This window comes from Nyctibius grandis, chromosome Z, assembly GCF_013368605.1.
Source record: "Nyctibius grandis isolate bNycGra1 chromosome Z, bNycGra1.pri, whole genome shotgun sequence".
NCBI lineage: Eukaryota > Metazoa > Chordata > Aves > Nyctibiiformes > Nyctibiidae > Nyctibius > Nyctibius grandis.
The window spans coordinates 28,835,701-28,851,159 of record NC_090695.1 but is presented as its reverse complement, the minus strand read 5'-3'; the positions used below and the strand labels follow the sequence as shown (position 1 = coordinate 28,851,159).

The 15,459-nt window shown below is 40.6% G+C and overlaps 1 protein-coding gene across 3 annotated transcripts in view; it reads left to right on the top strand.

The window, feature by feature from the left end:
• The first annotated feature begins 2,976 nt into the window (after window positions 1-2,976).
• CD274 (CD274 molecule) overlaps window positions 2,977-15,459 on the top strand; it is a 30,515-nt gene continuing 18,032 nt past the window's right edge. Inside the window, exons 1-9 of one of the 3 annotated variants that reach the window (XM_068422680.1) lie at window positions 2,977-3,326; window positions 4,557-4,616; window positions 5,596-5,663; window positions 6,324-6,677; window positions 7,162-7,443; window positions 8,692-8,802; window positions 11,202-11,252; window positions 12,227-12,292; window positions 13,266-14,272. In XM_068422680.1, the coding sequence (XP_068278781.1) occupies window positions 5,609-5,663; window positions 6,324-6,677; window positions 7,162-7,443; window positions 8,692-8,802; window positions 11,202-11,252; window positions 12,227-12,292; window positions 13,266-13,288 (942 nt within the window). In that variant the 5' untranslated portion in view covers window positions 2,977-3,326; window positions 4,557-4,616; window positions 5,596-5,608 and the 3' untranslated portion in view covers window positions 13,289-14,272. Of the gene's footprint in view, window positions 3,327-4,556; window positions 4,617-5,594; window positions 5,664-6,323; window positions 6,678-7,161; window positions 7,444-8,691; window positions 8,803-11,201; window positions 11,253-12,226; window positions 12,293-13,265; window positions 14,273-15,459 lie in introns of those variants that run through there. The other 2 variants (XM_068422678.1, XM_068422679.1) reach the window with 2 other exon arrangements.

The following is a 15,459-nucleotide window of genomic DNA, read 5'->3' as shown; positions in this document are numbered from 1 at the left end:
TGTGCATAAGCTGCTCTTAGTTCCCAGTATGGAAAATGTTTCCATATTCTATTTCCATATTCCATTTCTGTATGGAATATGGAATTATTTTCAACACTTCAAGTATTATTGAAACTCAGACTTGTCTCTAATGTCAGATTCAGCAATAAAGTGCAACTAAAACTATATACCAATAACAGAGTAGGGTATCTATTAAGGTTGGGGTAGACATCAATCACTAAGTCAGTAGACCAACAAGAGGAACAAAAGTAGAAAGATGAATTTCTATACAGAAAATATTATATAATTTTCAGCTACAACTGGTAGTTTTGTGGGTGTAAATTCAGCAGTAAATTTGCAGTTAAGTGCATAAATGTTGTTCAGAGCATATGGCAGAATACAGTAAAGCATTCCTGTTATTGCATACCAAATCCAGCTCTGTGTCTTTTTGTTTTGAAAGGTATCCAGCACACAAAACATGGGAACAACAGTTGTTGGCACAGTGACTTGGGCTGAAAAGAACAGTTCTGCATGTCAGGGGAATCAGGCAGATCTGGCAGCTGGAGAGGTGAGGCTGCCGCAGCCCCACATCCACAGGTCCAACCAGTGTGAGCTCAGCACATATACCCAGTAAGCACATGCACACAGAACTCATGTATATACATACACATAAGCACATGCACACAGAACCACATTATATACATACATATACAGCCAACCAGGTGCTGTGGTGCTGGCTCGTCCTGGTGGGCTTCAGACCTGGGGCTGAGGCTTTCCTGGGAGAGCCCTGGGAGGGGTGCAAGCACGGTGTCCCTTCCTCTGAGTCTTGTATTTGGCTTTCCACCTGCCTTGTGGCTTCTGTGCTCCTCTGTGCTTGTGGAGATGGGTCTCTGATGGGCTGGTATCTCCTCTGTGATGGTCCTAGGAGCAGCAGGGACAGGGTGTTATTTGGGCTCCCCCACCTGCCATTGCTTCTCTGTTGGCTGCAGAGGAGCTTTTATTGCATAACCTAATACTCCACATCCTCCTTTCTGAGGGGCTCATGTTAAGTGATTTCAGAAGATTTGGACCCAAGTCAGTGAATTAAATCCATCTTTGTCAAGCACCTCCACAGCAATGTGCTGTATCAACAGAAAACCCGATGGCTTCCAGGTAGGGATCCCAGTGGCTTCTCAACCACCTGCTGGCTTGTGGCCCATAAAAATGTTAACTACATATTTCAGATGGTAGTACCCAATACTTATGGCACACAGAGCATAGGGGTTTGGCTGTCTGTCCCCTCCTTCAGCACCATCTCTGCCACAGGCACGCTGCCATGGGTAACAGTTCTGAATCTGCTTTATATGCCACCCTGTAAATGTACTCGCTAGTAAACTGTTCTCACAATGGCTCCTTGGTTCTTTGGCAGATTAATGTGCTGAGCAATATTCTTATTTTGGGGTTGCTTTCTTTTGGGAAAGTTATGGCAGGGATCTTGTTAGGGTTATGTTTCATAACATAAGAGACATTATCATAGCTATATACCTGTATACCACGCTATATTATTAGATTTTATTATCAGGTTATTGAACTGGAGCTTTATCCCCCAGCAGGATCTTTCAGTGGCAGGGAACAGAGCTATTTAAATAACGGTGGATTGCTGTTTTGTCTCTGGAGAAGCAGCAAACAGCCCCTGGACTTCACTGCCATCCCGGATGCTGTGTAATCAGCGGGATTTCTAGTCCTTTGACACTAGCCTTCCTCCACCTAAGTACATTTCACCACGCAAGCCATCCGTTCGGGGAGTGAAGGATATGATTTCACCATGAAACAGCGTTTCCTGTTAAAAAAAGACAAAAGAAAAGCAAGCAGGCCCGCTGCCTGAGCGACGCGCCGGACCGCTCCCGCCGGGCGCCCCTTTCCGCCGAAGGAAAGCAGCGGGGAGCGACGGCGAGCCCGCTTTCGGTTTTGTTTCCCGAAAGTCCGTAGGTTTCAGAAATGGCAAAGCCGCCCGGGAGGGTTCCCCGCCCGCCCCGGCTGCAGCCCTGGGAGACGCGGGGCTCGGAGCACAGCGCCGGGGCTTTTCCGGCCGGCTTTCCGCGCACGGCCGCAGCCCGGAGGATTTCCCGGCGCAGCCTCCGCCGCCGAACCCGCAGCGGGGGCGGGCGGGGAAGGCCCGGCCGGGGCCGGGGTCTAACGCACTGGGCCCAGCCGGGGAGAGCGGGCCGGGCGGACATGGGGCGGCACCGCGCCGCAGGGCCCCAGTGGCCGCCGCCGGCAGCAGCGCCCGAGGGTCCGCCAGGTAAGGGGGAGCGAGGCTGGGGGTCGGCTGGGGAGGGTCTCTGCCCCGCCACCCCTCCCCGGGGCCGCGGTCTGCCAGGGCGGGAGCGGGTGTTCCTCCGCCCGCGCGGCACCTCCTGCGCCCGGGCAGGGGGAGGCGGCTGGTCGCGGAGCTCAGCCCGGCGAGGAGCGCGGGGCTGCCGGTAGCAGGTGCCCCGGCCCGGTTCCGCACGGACCTCGTCCTGCCGGGGTGCCGCCGGGGCACGCGCAGCTGCCGGAGCCGGCCCGGGTGCTTGCTCCCTGAAGGCTGCTCCGGTCATGTGTTTTGCTTAGGAGCGCCCAGTGACAGGCGAGACGGAGGTATTCGTCTGGGAAATCTGTTGCAGAACAGAGGTAAAACAACCAACCGACCAACCACCAACCACCATATATAACTATGCTGCAAAGGTGTGTGCGTGTACAGATGTGTGTGTGTGTATAAAAAAAAAACAATAACAAAACAAAACAAAACACAAAACAAACAAACAAAAAAAACCTGTCCTGGTCTTTTATTTGCTACTACGTACTTACATGGAAAAAGCAACCCTGTGATCTCAAGGCAAGCAATGAAAAAGAGGAAACTAAATTCATGACATTGAAAGCTAGCTAGCTCAATGGCTTATGCGGTCTCACAGTCAGTATTTTACAAATTTGTTTCAGTTTCTTTTTGTTGCATATTTTTTTCTGAGAAAATATAATTAAACCTGGTTTTAAGCACAGAAGAAATCGGTGGAAATCAACCATCGATCTCACCTATTGCAGAAATCCACCCACTCAACCTCCTAAGGTAGTTTCAGGTTATTAGAAACTAAATGTTACATTCAGCTATTTCATATACCATTGTCTCCATGTTCCTCCCACACGTCAAGTAAAAAGGTTAACTCTTACCAGCTTTGCATATTATATGTTTTTGCTTCCATGACAGATACTGTGAGTGGGCTGCCAAGTGGAAAGAAGAAAATACTTTCTGAAAACTTTTAAGTGGTCATTTCACAGTATTTTAACTCTTCCGAGAATCTCAACCCTTTTTTGAGATGCGCAAAGGCAATGTGAGTGGGGGCACTTACACTGAAACTTGTGTTTAAAGTTGTATTTTGTGCTATTGACCAGGTTATCCCACTACGGTTCGCAAGTTCCTGTGAGTACATCCTTTGGCTTTTAATACTTGGGTTTCTTTCTGTGTTCTTGAATGGCTTCAAGAATTGAGAAAAAGAAAAAGACAGTGTCTTTCTTTTTTTGGTAAGCTAATGCATGGGCTTAACAACTCTTCTTGCACTACACAGTGGAAAGGCAAGGGGATTCATTGTGCTCAAATCTTGGGGAGAGAATATCTATTCTTACCAGAGAAGGGTAGGCCATGCTCTTCCCATTATTCCTACTTAGGACCTTTGCAGACATGAGTAAGTTGCATAGAAATTTCCAGTCATTGTTAGCAGCTGTTTGACACTGCACTGTAGGGACCCTGATTTTGTGTAGATGCATGACTTCTTGCTACTGGAGTTCCAAGGACTGTTGCTCACATATAGCTTTGATCAGATGACACGTTTCTTAAAATGCGTGTGGCATTTTGTGTATTAATTTTCTCAACATTTCTGTCTCTGGTTACAGTGAACCACTGTTAGCAATAGAGAATTTTCCCTAGTGGGGAATTTTCCAATAATGGGGAAGTTTCCTGAAGAAGTAGGTGGAGTTAGATCAACAAGTTCTGTCACAAGAAGTCTTTGGGCAAATAGTTCTGGTTTTCCTGTCTTCTTCATTTGATTGTGAGGGAAACATACAGCAGCAATACTGAAGAGCATTTTGCACAGTGAATATCTTTTTGCTTTTATAAAACTGTGTTTGCCATAGATGTCAGAAGCCAGCAGGAGAAGAGAAGGGCCATTGTGGTAGGTTCTGTAAGAAAAACAGTGAGAAGATTACAGCTTTGGTAAAGATCTTTGATTGGCATCTAGGTCTTGAGCTGCTTCAACCAATCCAGCCAAGGGATCCTTCTGCTCAGGAGAAGGGTCTGTAATGGTTATTGCAGCAGGCTTTTTCATGCATATCTGGATTTGACCTGGACATACTTTTTTTCTCTCTGAAAGTGAAAATTGAGTAGAGCAGCAGACTTTCTCAGTCTTGAGGAATTTTGTAAGTAACAGTCATACTTCTTTTGTGTGTAGTAAGGCTTGTTTTCCTCTACAGTGGGAGAAAGCATGCAAATTAAAGTTCAGCAATTGCAGGATACAAGCATGGGTCTTAGAACTGTAAAAGCTTACTTGTTGTCATCTGTCTTCCAGGAGTTAATCAGAACACATCTCCTGGAGCTCATACTGACATTCAGATTTCCTGACAAAAAAGTGGGTATGGGTTGCATGCATGGGTATGGGTATCTTTCTGTGACTATAGTGCATATGCTCTTTGTTCTGAGCAGTCTCTCAGCTACAGCCTCTACTTTAAAAAAAGTAGAAAGTATTTTGGGGCTGAGTGTGCTACAACTGTGGTCATTCTGGCATAGGGAGCAGAGAGAGGTGCGCACCTATACCAATCAGTCTCAGTGGCTCACTCTTCTGCAGGCTTGCCTCTAGAGTAAGCGTGATCAGAGCACACTTCTGAGATCGGTATGCCGCTGTCTTATTTGAGAAGCTTTACTCTGGAGCTTAGTTGGTGCTCTGGACTGCTTGTTAATCAGGCAGCAGCATCATGATGGAGGCACTGTCATGTATGCACATCACCAGAAACTCTTAGGTAGCCACAGCATTGTTTTTGTCACTGTTTTACAAAGGCACTGTTGTGTAAATATTAGTTAAGTGATTAATTACCTCATGAATTCTGTTCACCGTATGTGTAACTTCACAAGCCCCGTGATAAGTACTGAGACCGGGTGTTATAAAACAGGGTACGTTCACAGTATGTTAAAGTAGGGCAAACAGGTGGGGAAGAACTAAGTTCTATTTCTTCCACTGAATGCATATAGAAAACTCCTTCATTCTCCTCCTAGCAGGAGCAACGCTCCTTTCTACTGTTTAGGAGAACAATTGACTATTTGTGAGTATTTATTTAATAATTGACAGATAGTGATAAAGCATATATTTTGTCATAACCAAGGTCAAATGTTTAAAGCAAATAAAATTAGATATTCTTCCTGGACCCATGCAGGAAGCTTTCTGCCTGATCATCTACTGTAGTTAAATGTGAAATTTTGTCATGTTTTCAGCTACAGCAGAATTCAGTGCCTTCTGTCCAGTTCTTTGTGTGGAGTGACTACAAAGTATATTTTACAGTGCAAGTTAGAAAATGAGCAGATATTTATATTTGTCTATTATTTTATCATTTTAGGTTCTATTACGTCATGGAAAAGCCTTTGGTTTTGTATATGTTTTTATTCTATTGGCATTTCCTAAACGGTAAGAAGCTGAGTCGTAAGAAGCAGTAGAACTGTTTAAGTATGTTTCCTTTCCATGTACAAGCACACAAATGTTAATTCCTCAGTTTTCCTTCAGGTGCTAGCATTTGTTTTTTTTTTTTCTTAACGATTTAAATAAAAAGGTCTTACCATGCTTTTACATTAAACTAGATATGTGTGCTTTGGTACGGGGCCAAGTTGAAATCCCTGTCAGTGTTTCAGCAGAGGCACCAGTTCAGACAAGGTACTGTTTGCATTAAAATGAAAATTTTATTGGCACTGTCAGACCTGGGAATTGTCATGTATTCTTTAACATTGTGTGTAAAAACAATTGTTGTGTATATAAACAGGACATTCCCATCTCAGGCATGAACAATTGCCTGTTACCGTGGCATTGTTCTGAAAGCAGCAGCTGAGGGGCTGCACGCACACATTCACCTATTTGTAGTACAGCATCTCACTGCGTGTGTGCACAAAGCAGGTGTCTGCAGGTATAAATAGCCCAGTTTGTCCCAAGCTGGGGCAAGTGCATGCAAAAATGTTTAACTTTTCTAAACAGGGCAGATACTTTTGGTCCTTAAAATGTCCTCTGTATATGGTAAGACATGACTTTGAAGATTAGGCTTATAATATTAAGTTTTCTTCCAATTTTGTTTTTCAGCTTTGTTCACAGTTGAAGCTCCCCGGTCACTCTACACTGTGGAACATGGAAACAATGTGACCATGGAATGCACATTTCCAGTGAATGGGAAATTAAAGTTTAAAGATTTAAGTGTCAGCTGGGAAAAGAAAGATGAGTTAAAAAAGCAGGTTTATGTACTTCTCAAAGGAGAGGAAGACTTCGAAAGTCAGCACAGTGACTTTAAGGGAAGAATAAAATTGTTGAAAGAGAATCTGAACTTGGGACAGTCTCTCCTTCAGATCACTGATGTGAAGCTCAGAGATGCAGGGTTTTACCGCTGTCTTATTGGCTACGGGGGAGCCGACTACAAGACAATCAATCTGAAAGTTAAGGGTGAGAGTGCTACTGCAGGAGGTTTAGTGCTATCTGATACTGTTAGAAGATTTCAGAGGAGTCCCTGAAGTAAGACATGTCTGGGTTAGCATTTAAAGAAACCTCTCCAGAGATGAGAGCTGCCTCGTGGCCCTCGTGCACTGTGTAACTGTGTTTCTGTCTAGGTTGAATCCATGTTCTGTCCTTTGTTTCCCATAATGACATATGAGGAATGGTGTTGCAAAAAACATTTACACAGGACAAGGACCAGAAAGCTAATGCAATTTTCTAAAGAGTGTCAAAATTGTAATAAATCCTGTACCTCCAGTTACTATGGAGAGACACAACAGAGACATTTACTTTTCCCATCAGGAGGAATATTTACAAAATCCAAGCTGATGAACAGAAACTTGGCCCAGGGACTGGGGATAAAGAAAAGGTGACTTGCTAATACATGCTGTTCTTCTAGCTTCCTACTTGTAATCATTTTCTTCCATTTGTTTAGCTCCTTATAGAACTATAACCCAAGGAGTGGTGAGCACAGGAAACAACGAATGGAAGTTGACATGTCAGTCAGAAGGATACCCACAAGCTGAAGTGATATGGCAAAATGGAGAATATGAAGATTTGACTGATAAGGCAAACACAAGTTATGAAACTGGAAGTGACCAGCTGTATCGTGTGACAAGTACCCTTACAATCAAAAGTAGGATTGATGAGATTTTTTACTGTATATTCTGGAATAAAGAGCTTCAAGAAAATACATCTGCCATTTTACACATAGCAGGTAACATTTGTAAATTTCGTTTGTGGTAATACACTTCAAGGTATTGAAGTAATTTTGTCCCAGTTGAATCAGCCATGATTCGTTTCTTTTTCATATCTAATTTTGAAAAGGCTAAGAAGAAATTCCTGTGTTGTTAAGTTTTGCTATTAGTATACACTTCCACCGTACTAACATGTTCATCATGCATGTGTGGGTGGAATTCAAGGATAGGAATTTTGCATGACCTACAGTTATGTGAAAATTGAGTCTGAGTATTAAAAAAAGTTCCATTATTTCAAAAGCATATAGCTCAGAGCCTAGAAATGAAACCTTCCCATATAAATTAAACACACTTTCTAAAAATGTTCTGTTTTCTGATGATAACCGTCAAATAAATTTGAACAGTACGGTCTTTTTCTGCCACTACAGCCTTTGCTTTGAGCATACTTAAATTTCACAAATTGTACACAGATTTTTTTTCTCATAAAGTCTGGATTGAAGGAAGATGCATGAATGGAGAAGACCAATACAATTTCTCATTAGACCTTTTAACTGGGCACCAGCCCTTCTGCTTTTGCTTTTGGTTACTCTCTTAATTTCTGCATTGTACCCTGATACGTTTGCACAAGCTTTCAACCAGGCTGGAGATCTGATCCAGCTTAAAAAGAATATTTCTGTTTATCAGACTGTTACTTATTCAGGTCATTTCCCTGGTCCTGTTCACCACAGAGTTTTTAAAATGCCTGTGCTGGCACACTTTTTGGGACTGACAAGGGGTGGAAACAGGCAGCTGAGAGTGAGAAAGCCAAGTCATCCTTTCAACAGTGGTGAGCAGCCAAATTTGGTTTTAACAAGAAATGCCTCTGGAATTCAAGGAGGTTGCTTATGCTTTGCATTCAGAACTTTACCAGATGAAAGGGACTCTCCGTTCTCTCCCTCTATCAGCTCTTTCCTGTAGTCCTGATGGGAAACTGAGATAGATGTAACACTTTGTACCTTAGTGACAAGCAGGATTTGTGACAGGAATCAAAGGCACTATCACATGGAATGCAGGAAGCAAAGATAAATACAAATTTCTATCTTTTTTTCCTTTATTGGGATAATGAAATATAGTGAAGTGCACCACCAGCACCTGACCTTAGACACAATCTAAAATGCTGTTACTATGTCTGAAGTACTCATAGCAAAAACATTATGGTGAAAATAAAAGGAAAAGGGAGAAGCTTATGCAATTATGTAAAGTCTTTTCTCCACTTGTTTTTCTTCAAGATTCAGCTGATGGTGTTCTATGGACTGAGAGCAGACGCTTTGTTGGAGCAGTTCTCGTTGTGACTGCTTTCTTTGGATCAGTGCTTCTATTGATGCTCTGCATAAGAAAAGGTATTCAAATTATTTACTTTAGTGTATCTCAGTTATTATCAATCTGTTCTGTTAATTCATCCTCGCAGAGGTGGAACGAGATAATAAAAGTCTGCCTTAGATCTTTCATCCTGCAGCCACTAAATTTTTTACCACATTGTGTTTTTTTTTTTTTCTTTGTCTGACTTAGTCAAATACTAGCAAGTTAGCAGAGTGGAACAGGTTGTCAGCCCCTCACAGACCCCTTACCCATGCATCTCTATGAATTTTTCTTATAGGTAATGATGTAGAGCAGTAAGATTAGTGTCTAATCTATTCAAATATCAAAGCATAGCTTATGCACTCACTGGAAATGGAAGTTTCCTGCACTCCCTGGAAAATTTCACTGAACTATAAGCGCATGTTTTCTTAAGTGATCTAATTGTTATAAATTCTAGATATGTTTATTCTGGTTAAAACACCATAAAAACGGTGGACTACATATGAAGTGATATGTCCAAGGTTTTGAGTCTGAAAGATTTTTTTTCACAAGAGGGAATATTCCCACGGTGGCTTCATACCACTTGATTAATTTCCTTGTTAAGTCTTCAGCTTTTTCAGTTCACTTCACTCACTTGAATTGGACATTTTCAGCATCACAGTATGCTGAAGAGCTAAAGCATTGGTGGTAATTTGTTCTCACTTGCTAGCCTACCAAAGAAAAAAACTTTGAGAAATAATTTTAGGGTATCTGAGCATGAAAAGAATACATTTTGCCCCGAAATCAAAGAAAAAGTGTTTGAAATGTGTTGCTTAACCTGAAATAAGTACTGTTACATTTTTTCTTCTGTTTGATTGTGCGTTTTTTTTCCTTGGAGGGAAAGTAGGTGTGTTTGAGGATTTTATATTTTTTAAATTTTAACAGATACAATAAAGTCATGCAGATCTCAGAATATCCACAAGACTTATTTGAAAATGTTGAAAGGAAAGTGTTTTTGCTAAACATTCTGGTTTTGGCCAGAACTCTTCCTCTGTGTAACAAATTTGTGGATTTTTTTTTAGCTGATCCATACCTACTTCTTTTTTTCCAAATAACTTTTTGAATTATTTTTGTCAAGTTGTCTGCAGAGAAAAAGAACAAGAGGCAGTGAAGCTGGTATAGTACTCTTAGCATTATAACATCATACTGGGATGACTCTGTAAATTATTACCAGAAATGCTCCAAAAAGTTGAACAAGATAGTTGACTGAATGGTCCTCTAAAAACTCTTCAATTTCATCAAAGATGTAAATGTGTGTAGCTAGCATGAAACTCAGCTGGAACTAATGCAAAAGCTAGTTGTACTGTCTTTTCAAGTGGTGTATCAAAAGCTTCCACAATGAGAGAGGCATACTTTCTGAGGCGGTATGGCAGAACTGTTGGTTTTCCTGTCTGCCAGCTCTCGTTTTCCACAGTGAAAACCAGAAACAGCCCTAATTTCTGTCTGGAAATTACACAAAACTGTCTATAAGCAAACTCTACACTGAGTGTCACATTCAAGTTCCATAAAATAAATACAAGATGAAACCAAATGTGGATATTCAGTGTTTTGGTCACAAACTGATCTGCTCCATCGGTGCTATGGAAACATGTTCTGGGAGAAGTGTTCGTAAGCTTAACAAGCTTGCAGGTGATGCTAACAGGCTGCAGAAGGGCTGTAGATACCTCTCCAGGTTTAAGAATATACTTGTCCTAATAATGTGATAGGAATAGGAGCAGAACATGAAAGTGGAAGAAGGGACAGCAAAATCCTTGATATCTCGGAAGATTCCCATCTGGAGATTTCAGTGAAGGTCAAAAGTTTCCTAGGTTGCTTGAGTAATATTTGTCGTTTGTGTTTATACATGATAATGTATATACATATCATGATGTATGTGATTATCATGATTATGTTATATATATGTGTATGTGTGAGTGTGTCATAAACTACAAGTTGATTCAGAAGCTAAAGTAGTAGCAACAGCTTTTTCTTTCAAAACCCAAGCTGTCCTAGATGACTGGACAAGTGATTCTTTCAGAATGGAACCTCCCTGGAATATGGGCTTTTTTCCTCTCAAAAAGCACTGAGAAGGTGATCCCCTTCTTATTCCCTGTTGCCCAATATGTTCAAATTCTAGGTGACAATATACAATGGAAAACCATTTGAACAAGTATTTTTCAGTGATTTTAATGCATAGTATCAATGGAGTTCTGGCTTAGGAATGAGGAAAGGAAATTGGAAAGGAAACTGACAGACTGGGGGCACTGAAGAATATATTATAAAGGCTTTAAAGAAATGGAGTGTTTTGAGAACCAGTGATTACACTATGTTAAGTGTGCCCTTCCCACTAATATGCCTAAGCCCCCACTAGATCTAAAGTAAATATTTTGTTTTCTTTTTGATTTTTCTCTCTTTCTTTCAGCTAGAGCAAATAAGGACAATAGAACACCTGTGGCTAGTTCACCAACAGCAAGTATGTACATATGGCATAAATCTAGCTCAGTGTGATTCTTGTGGAAATAATTGCTTGACAATTTACTTTGTAACAGTGACAACCATATGCAAATTTACATTCAAAGTTCATTTTGCTTTCTACTTTTCATTTATGTAGCAACTATAAGTTGCAATTGAAGAGAGACTTTTCATTACTATGTCAGCTTCTTGAAAGGAAAATGTGAGAGAAAAGCATACTTGTTCCAGGAGCAGATTCATTCCATATATGCACAAGAAAAGGACAGAGTGGTGTGCTGTGTTTTGAAAAGTCTGCAATAGGATGGGACATGCTCCCTGGAACATACATATACCTCAGAATGGCAGCACATCCTGGTGTGCAGACTCTATGCTGCAATTTGAGCCATACTGGCATGATCCCGTGTTTTCTCCAGTATTATAGTGTGTATTTGAGGGTCTTTGTAACAACATTGAGGACAGAGGGTTTAGCCCTGTTGAGAGAATCACAGGAAGAAGCTTTAGCTTCCCTAACAGTTTCTTTTTCCTCTTGTTGAGATACTGATGCTATTTGCTCTCAGCAAAGCTCAGTGAATGGGCAGTACCACCATGACAGTGAGAAACGGAGGAAAGAGTGGAGAAAGTTAATATTTACAGTGGGATAGAAGAGATTAAAATCCTTTAGCCTCCCCTCATGATGGCTCATGGTTGGTTTTGTTTTAATTTTTTGTATGGTTTTATTTGGAGGCCACTTCAAATTAAACTGCTGTGTGAATGTTAGTTCGTAGTGGCAGTTGGGGTTTTTCCTAAGAAAACCTCTCTTGAGAATACTTGCCCAAAATGGGCACAACATTTGGTATTAATCTCTTCTCCTGAACTGCATGTAAGTCACGTAGTTCCTGGACAGCCTCAGATAGCAGCTTATAACAAAGATTTATCACTATATGAAAAGTTTAAGCTATGCTGACTGTTATCTGTATGTATGTTGTTTGTTTAAAGACCTGTCAAAAAATAAGGATCCACATGACTGCAGAGATGCTTCTTTTGAAGAGGAAGAACTGAAATGTAAGTACAAATGATAAAGGAAAAAATAATAGCAAATTGCACACAGCAGAAATATTCATGGTCATCAGAGCCTTGATTCATGGCTGGTTTATTTAGTTGCTTGTTTCAACGGACAGAGCCTTCAAGAGAAGTACAGGTTCCCTTTCTCTGTCTTACAAACTTACTATCATAACTCATTGTGTACTGGGAGTTACATCAAATAATTAATCTGGTTTTAAAAAGAAAAAGAAAAGCCACTCAAAGGAAAAAATGTAATGTGGAGGTATATAACAACCCAAATTAGTCTTTTATCTAGCTCACACTTTTGCTACAGAAACAGTTGTGCCAGCACAACTGAAGGAGTGGTGACGGCAATGGGGATGGATACCTTAACCCATCACGGCTGCTTAAGCACATCTCAAGCTGTGAGATTCTGTCTCAGCAAAGCAAGAAAAAAAAAGACCAAATCTCTGAAAGATACTGTGATATGGAACAGAAGGGTGAAGTTATTGAGGTTTTTCTTTCATGTTCTTGCTGACTTCTAAAGTACTTGCACTAATTACATCCCAAATCCCTCCCTGCCACACTTAACTGTAGCAAACATAAATAAAGGTAAACTTGCTGTTCCCACAGGCATAGATCTTCAAGAGTTAGAGCCTGGGGATACGCTGCTAGGAATACTGAATGTATTTGAAAGACTTTAAAAGAAGATTTTAAAAGAATGTGAGACCTAAGCCATGACAATTTCACTGTATTTGCTAAAGATCACTTCCCACCAGTGTGTTTGAACTACCACTTTATTTCCTCCCATGATCATCTTCTTTTTTCTATTTGACCTTTTAATTAATTTCATTTTAGATCTTTAATTTTGACAATGAGGGAAATTTTTTTTGGTACCTCCAAACACTAGGAAAGAGCCCGAAAGCCATGAAATGTTCTGTGACTTCATCATTTTGTAGTATGATTTTTTTTTGTATAATTCTTCCTTTTACAGATATGCAAATTGAGAAGACCTAGAGAAAGCAGGGGAAGCCTTTTTGCTCTGTGGTGAAGGTTTGACAGCTCAGATATTCTGTGTTCTGTCTGTTAAGGGGGATATTCATTTTTTGTTTTTATTATGTGATGGCAATCTTCCATACTGTTGTAACTCAGCAAAAACTGCAATGAAGTTAATAGAATTATTATAGCATAAAAAGTCCTTGGATTCAGGCTTCTGTATATGTGACTAGGTATGGAGCTATTTATTTAATATCCAGGTTTCTGCTTTCTCAAGTTTATGCACTTTCAAAGACTCATTTCATTAAAAATATCTTTAAGGTAAAGCACTTTAGGTCTATGACCATCATGAATTTCATAGCTAGTTCTTGAATAGGCCATCTTCCATGCTTGCTTTTTCTTTTTCTTTTTTTTTCCTAACTGGAGCTCTCAGTTCCCTGCAGAGATTTTGTTTTCCAGCTTGTGAAGAATTTTTTCAATACTTTGGTCTTCATAAGAGTGCAACAAGACAAGATGCTATACAGACAGGGCATTTTCTGTCTTTACTGTAGATCTTAAAATACCAGATACTCACAGATAAGCCTGAAATAGATGCTGTAACCCTCTTGGCAACTATGGTTTGGAAATTATTTGATAATATTGAGCTTCTTGATCTCTTTCTCTGAAAAGTGTGTTGGGGACTTAATTTCCTTGTGATGTAGCTGGCACTACTTGGTTGCTGCTCACTACTCTTCTGATTTACCATCTGGGGATAATGCGACTCTTTGGACATTCAGAAAGAACCGCTCTTGATTTGGACTGTCTTTTTGTTCATCTTGGGAATAGAAGAAAGAGAACCTTCTCACTTCTAGGACATGAAATACATGCTCATGTGATTACTTAAGAAATGCTGAGGGAACATGCACCTGGATCCCATTCCTTAAGCTATTGCTTTGTTACGTTTTGCTAGGTGCATAGCTTTTTTTTGGGTCATACACAGATGAAAATTATTTATTACAATGCTATTCACAAGTCTATTTTTTTAATAAAACATGTTTTGTTTTTCTTTTGTTTTTTCCTGCTCTCTTTGTCTTGTCAATAAGTAGTGTTAGAACTACTTGTACTTTTTCTGGGAAAATCAGGTAGCTAAGATTTAGGTGTAGAATAGTGTCTATACCCATGTCATCCCTCTAATGGCTCCCACAAAGAAGAGACTAGAGATCTGGAGTCTAATTGGGCTCAGGTTTTATTTTTCAGTTAAAAATAAATGAGTCTGTTGTGAAGTCCTAAGGATGTGAATGCAGCCCTCAGCCTAGGGCTTCACTGCTGGTAGCATTCAATCTAGCTAACGTAAAGTTGTGTTTAATACATCTCAGTAAGCTGCCCTATATAGTAGGATAGAGAAATGCACCTCATAACCGTAATGGAGCTGGTAGACCTAAGTTAAGTAAAATAGTTACTATAAAGTGATTTCCCTAATTCATTGCAGAGCTTGCATATTCTGATACTGATTCTTGCCGTTTGACTCTTCAAGGATGCTATGTGAACTTGAACATCCCCTTCTACTTCCCAACATGCTTTCTGAGGCTACAGTCCAAGTGTCACTGAAGGCGATGGCCAATTTTTCGTTTTTCCCAGAGTGCAAGAATGGCTTTGGAAATGTTAAGGGCCATTTGTAGAAAAAGCACTGACTCTCCTGAACACACAAATGTAGTTTCATATCGCCACATAAATAACTCCCCTTCCGGACAACCTCTTTGTTTTCTACTTCCTCTTTGAGACTGCAACAGCTGTTTGCATATTAAAGTAAAAGTGAAAAGTCTAGTCCTTTTAGTTATTATCAGCCTTTTCAAGGCCATGCTATTAGTGCATGCTTAGTATCACGGAACCAAAGTCAATGTCTTTATCAAACTCTGCTGGACAACAGGAACTGTTACACTTTATCTTTTCCCAGCAGGAGCAAAGGTAAGTTACTGTTGACAGTGCAGTATATCAGATGAGTAAGATAATGAAATGAAGGAATATATATTTTTTTAAATTCCGTAGCTGAACCCTGCCATCCAAAATGCCAGTGCTTGAATTCCTGAGTGGTCAACAGGAAGCTTGAAATTTTGCTACTATGTTAGGAAAGCAGGATGTGGGGTGGATAACAGGTGATGTGAAAAGACCTGTCCTCTCTAAATAAGCTCTACATTATATTTCTCTACCATCCA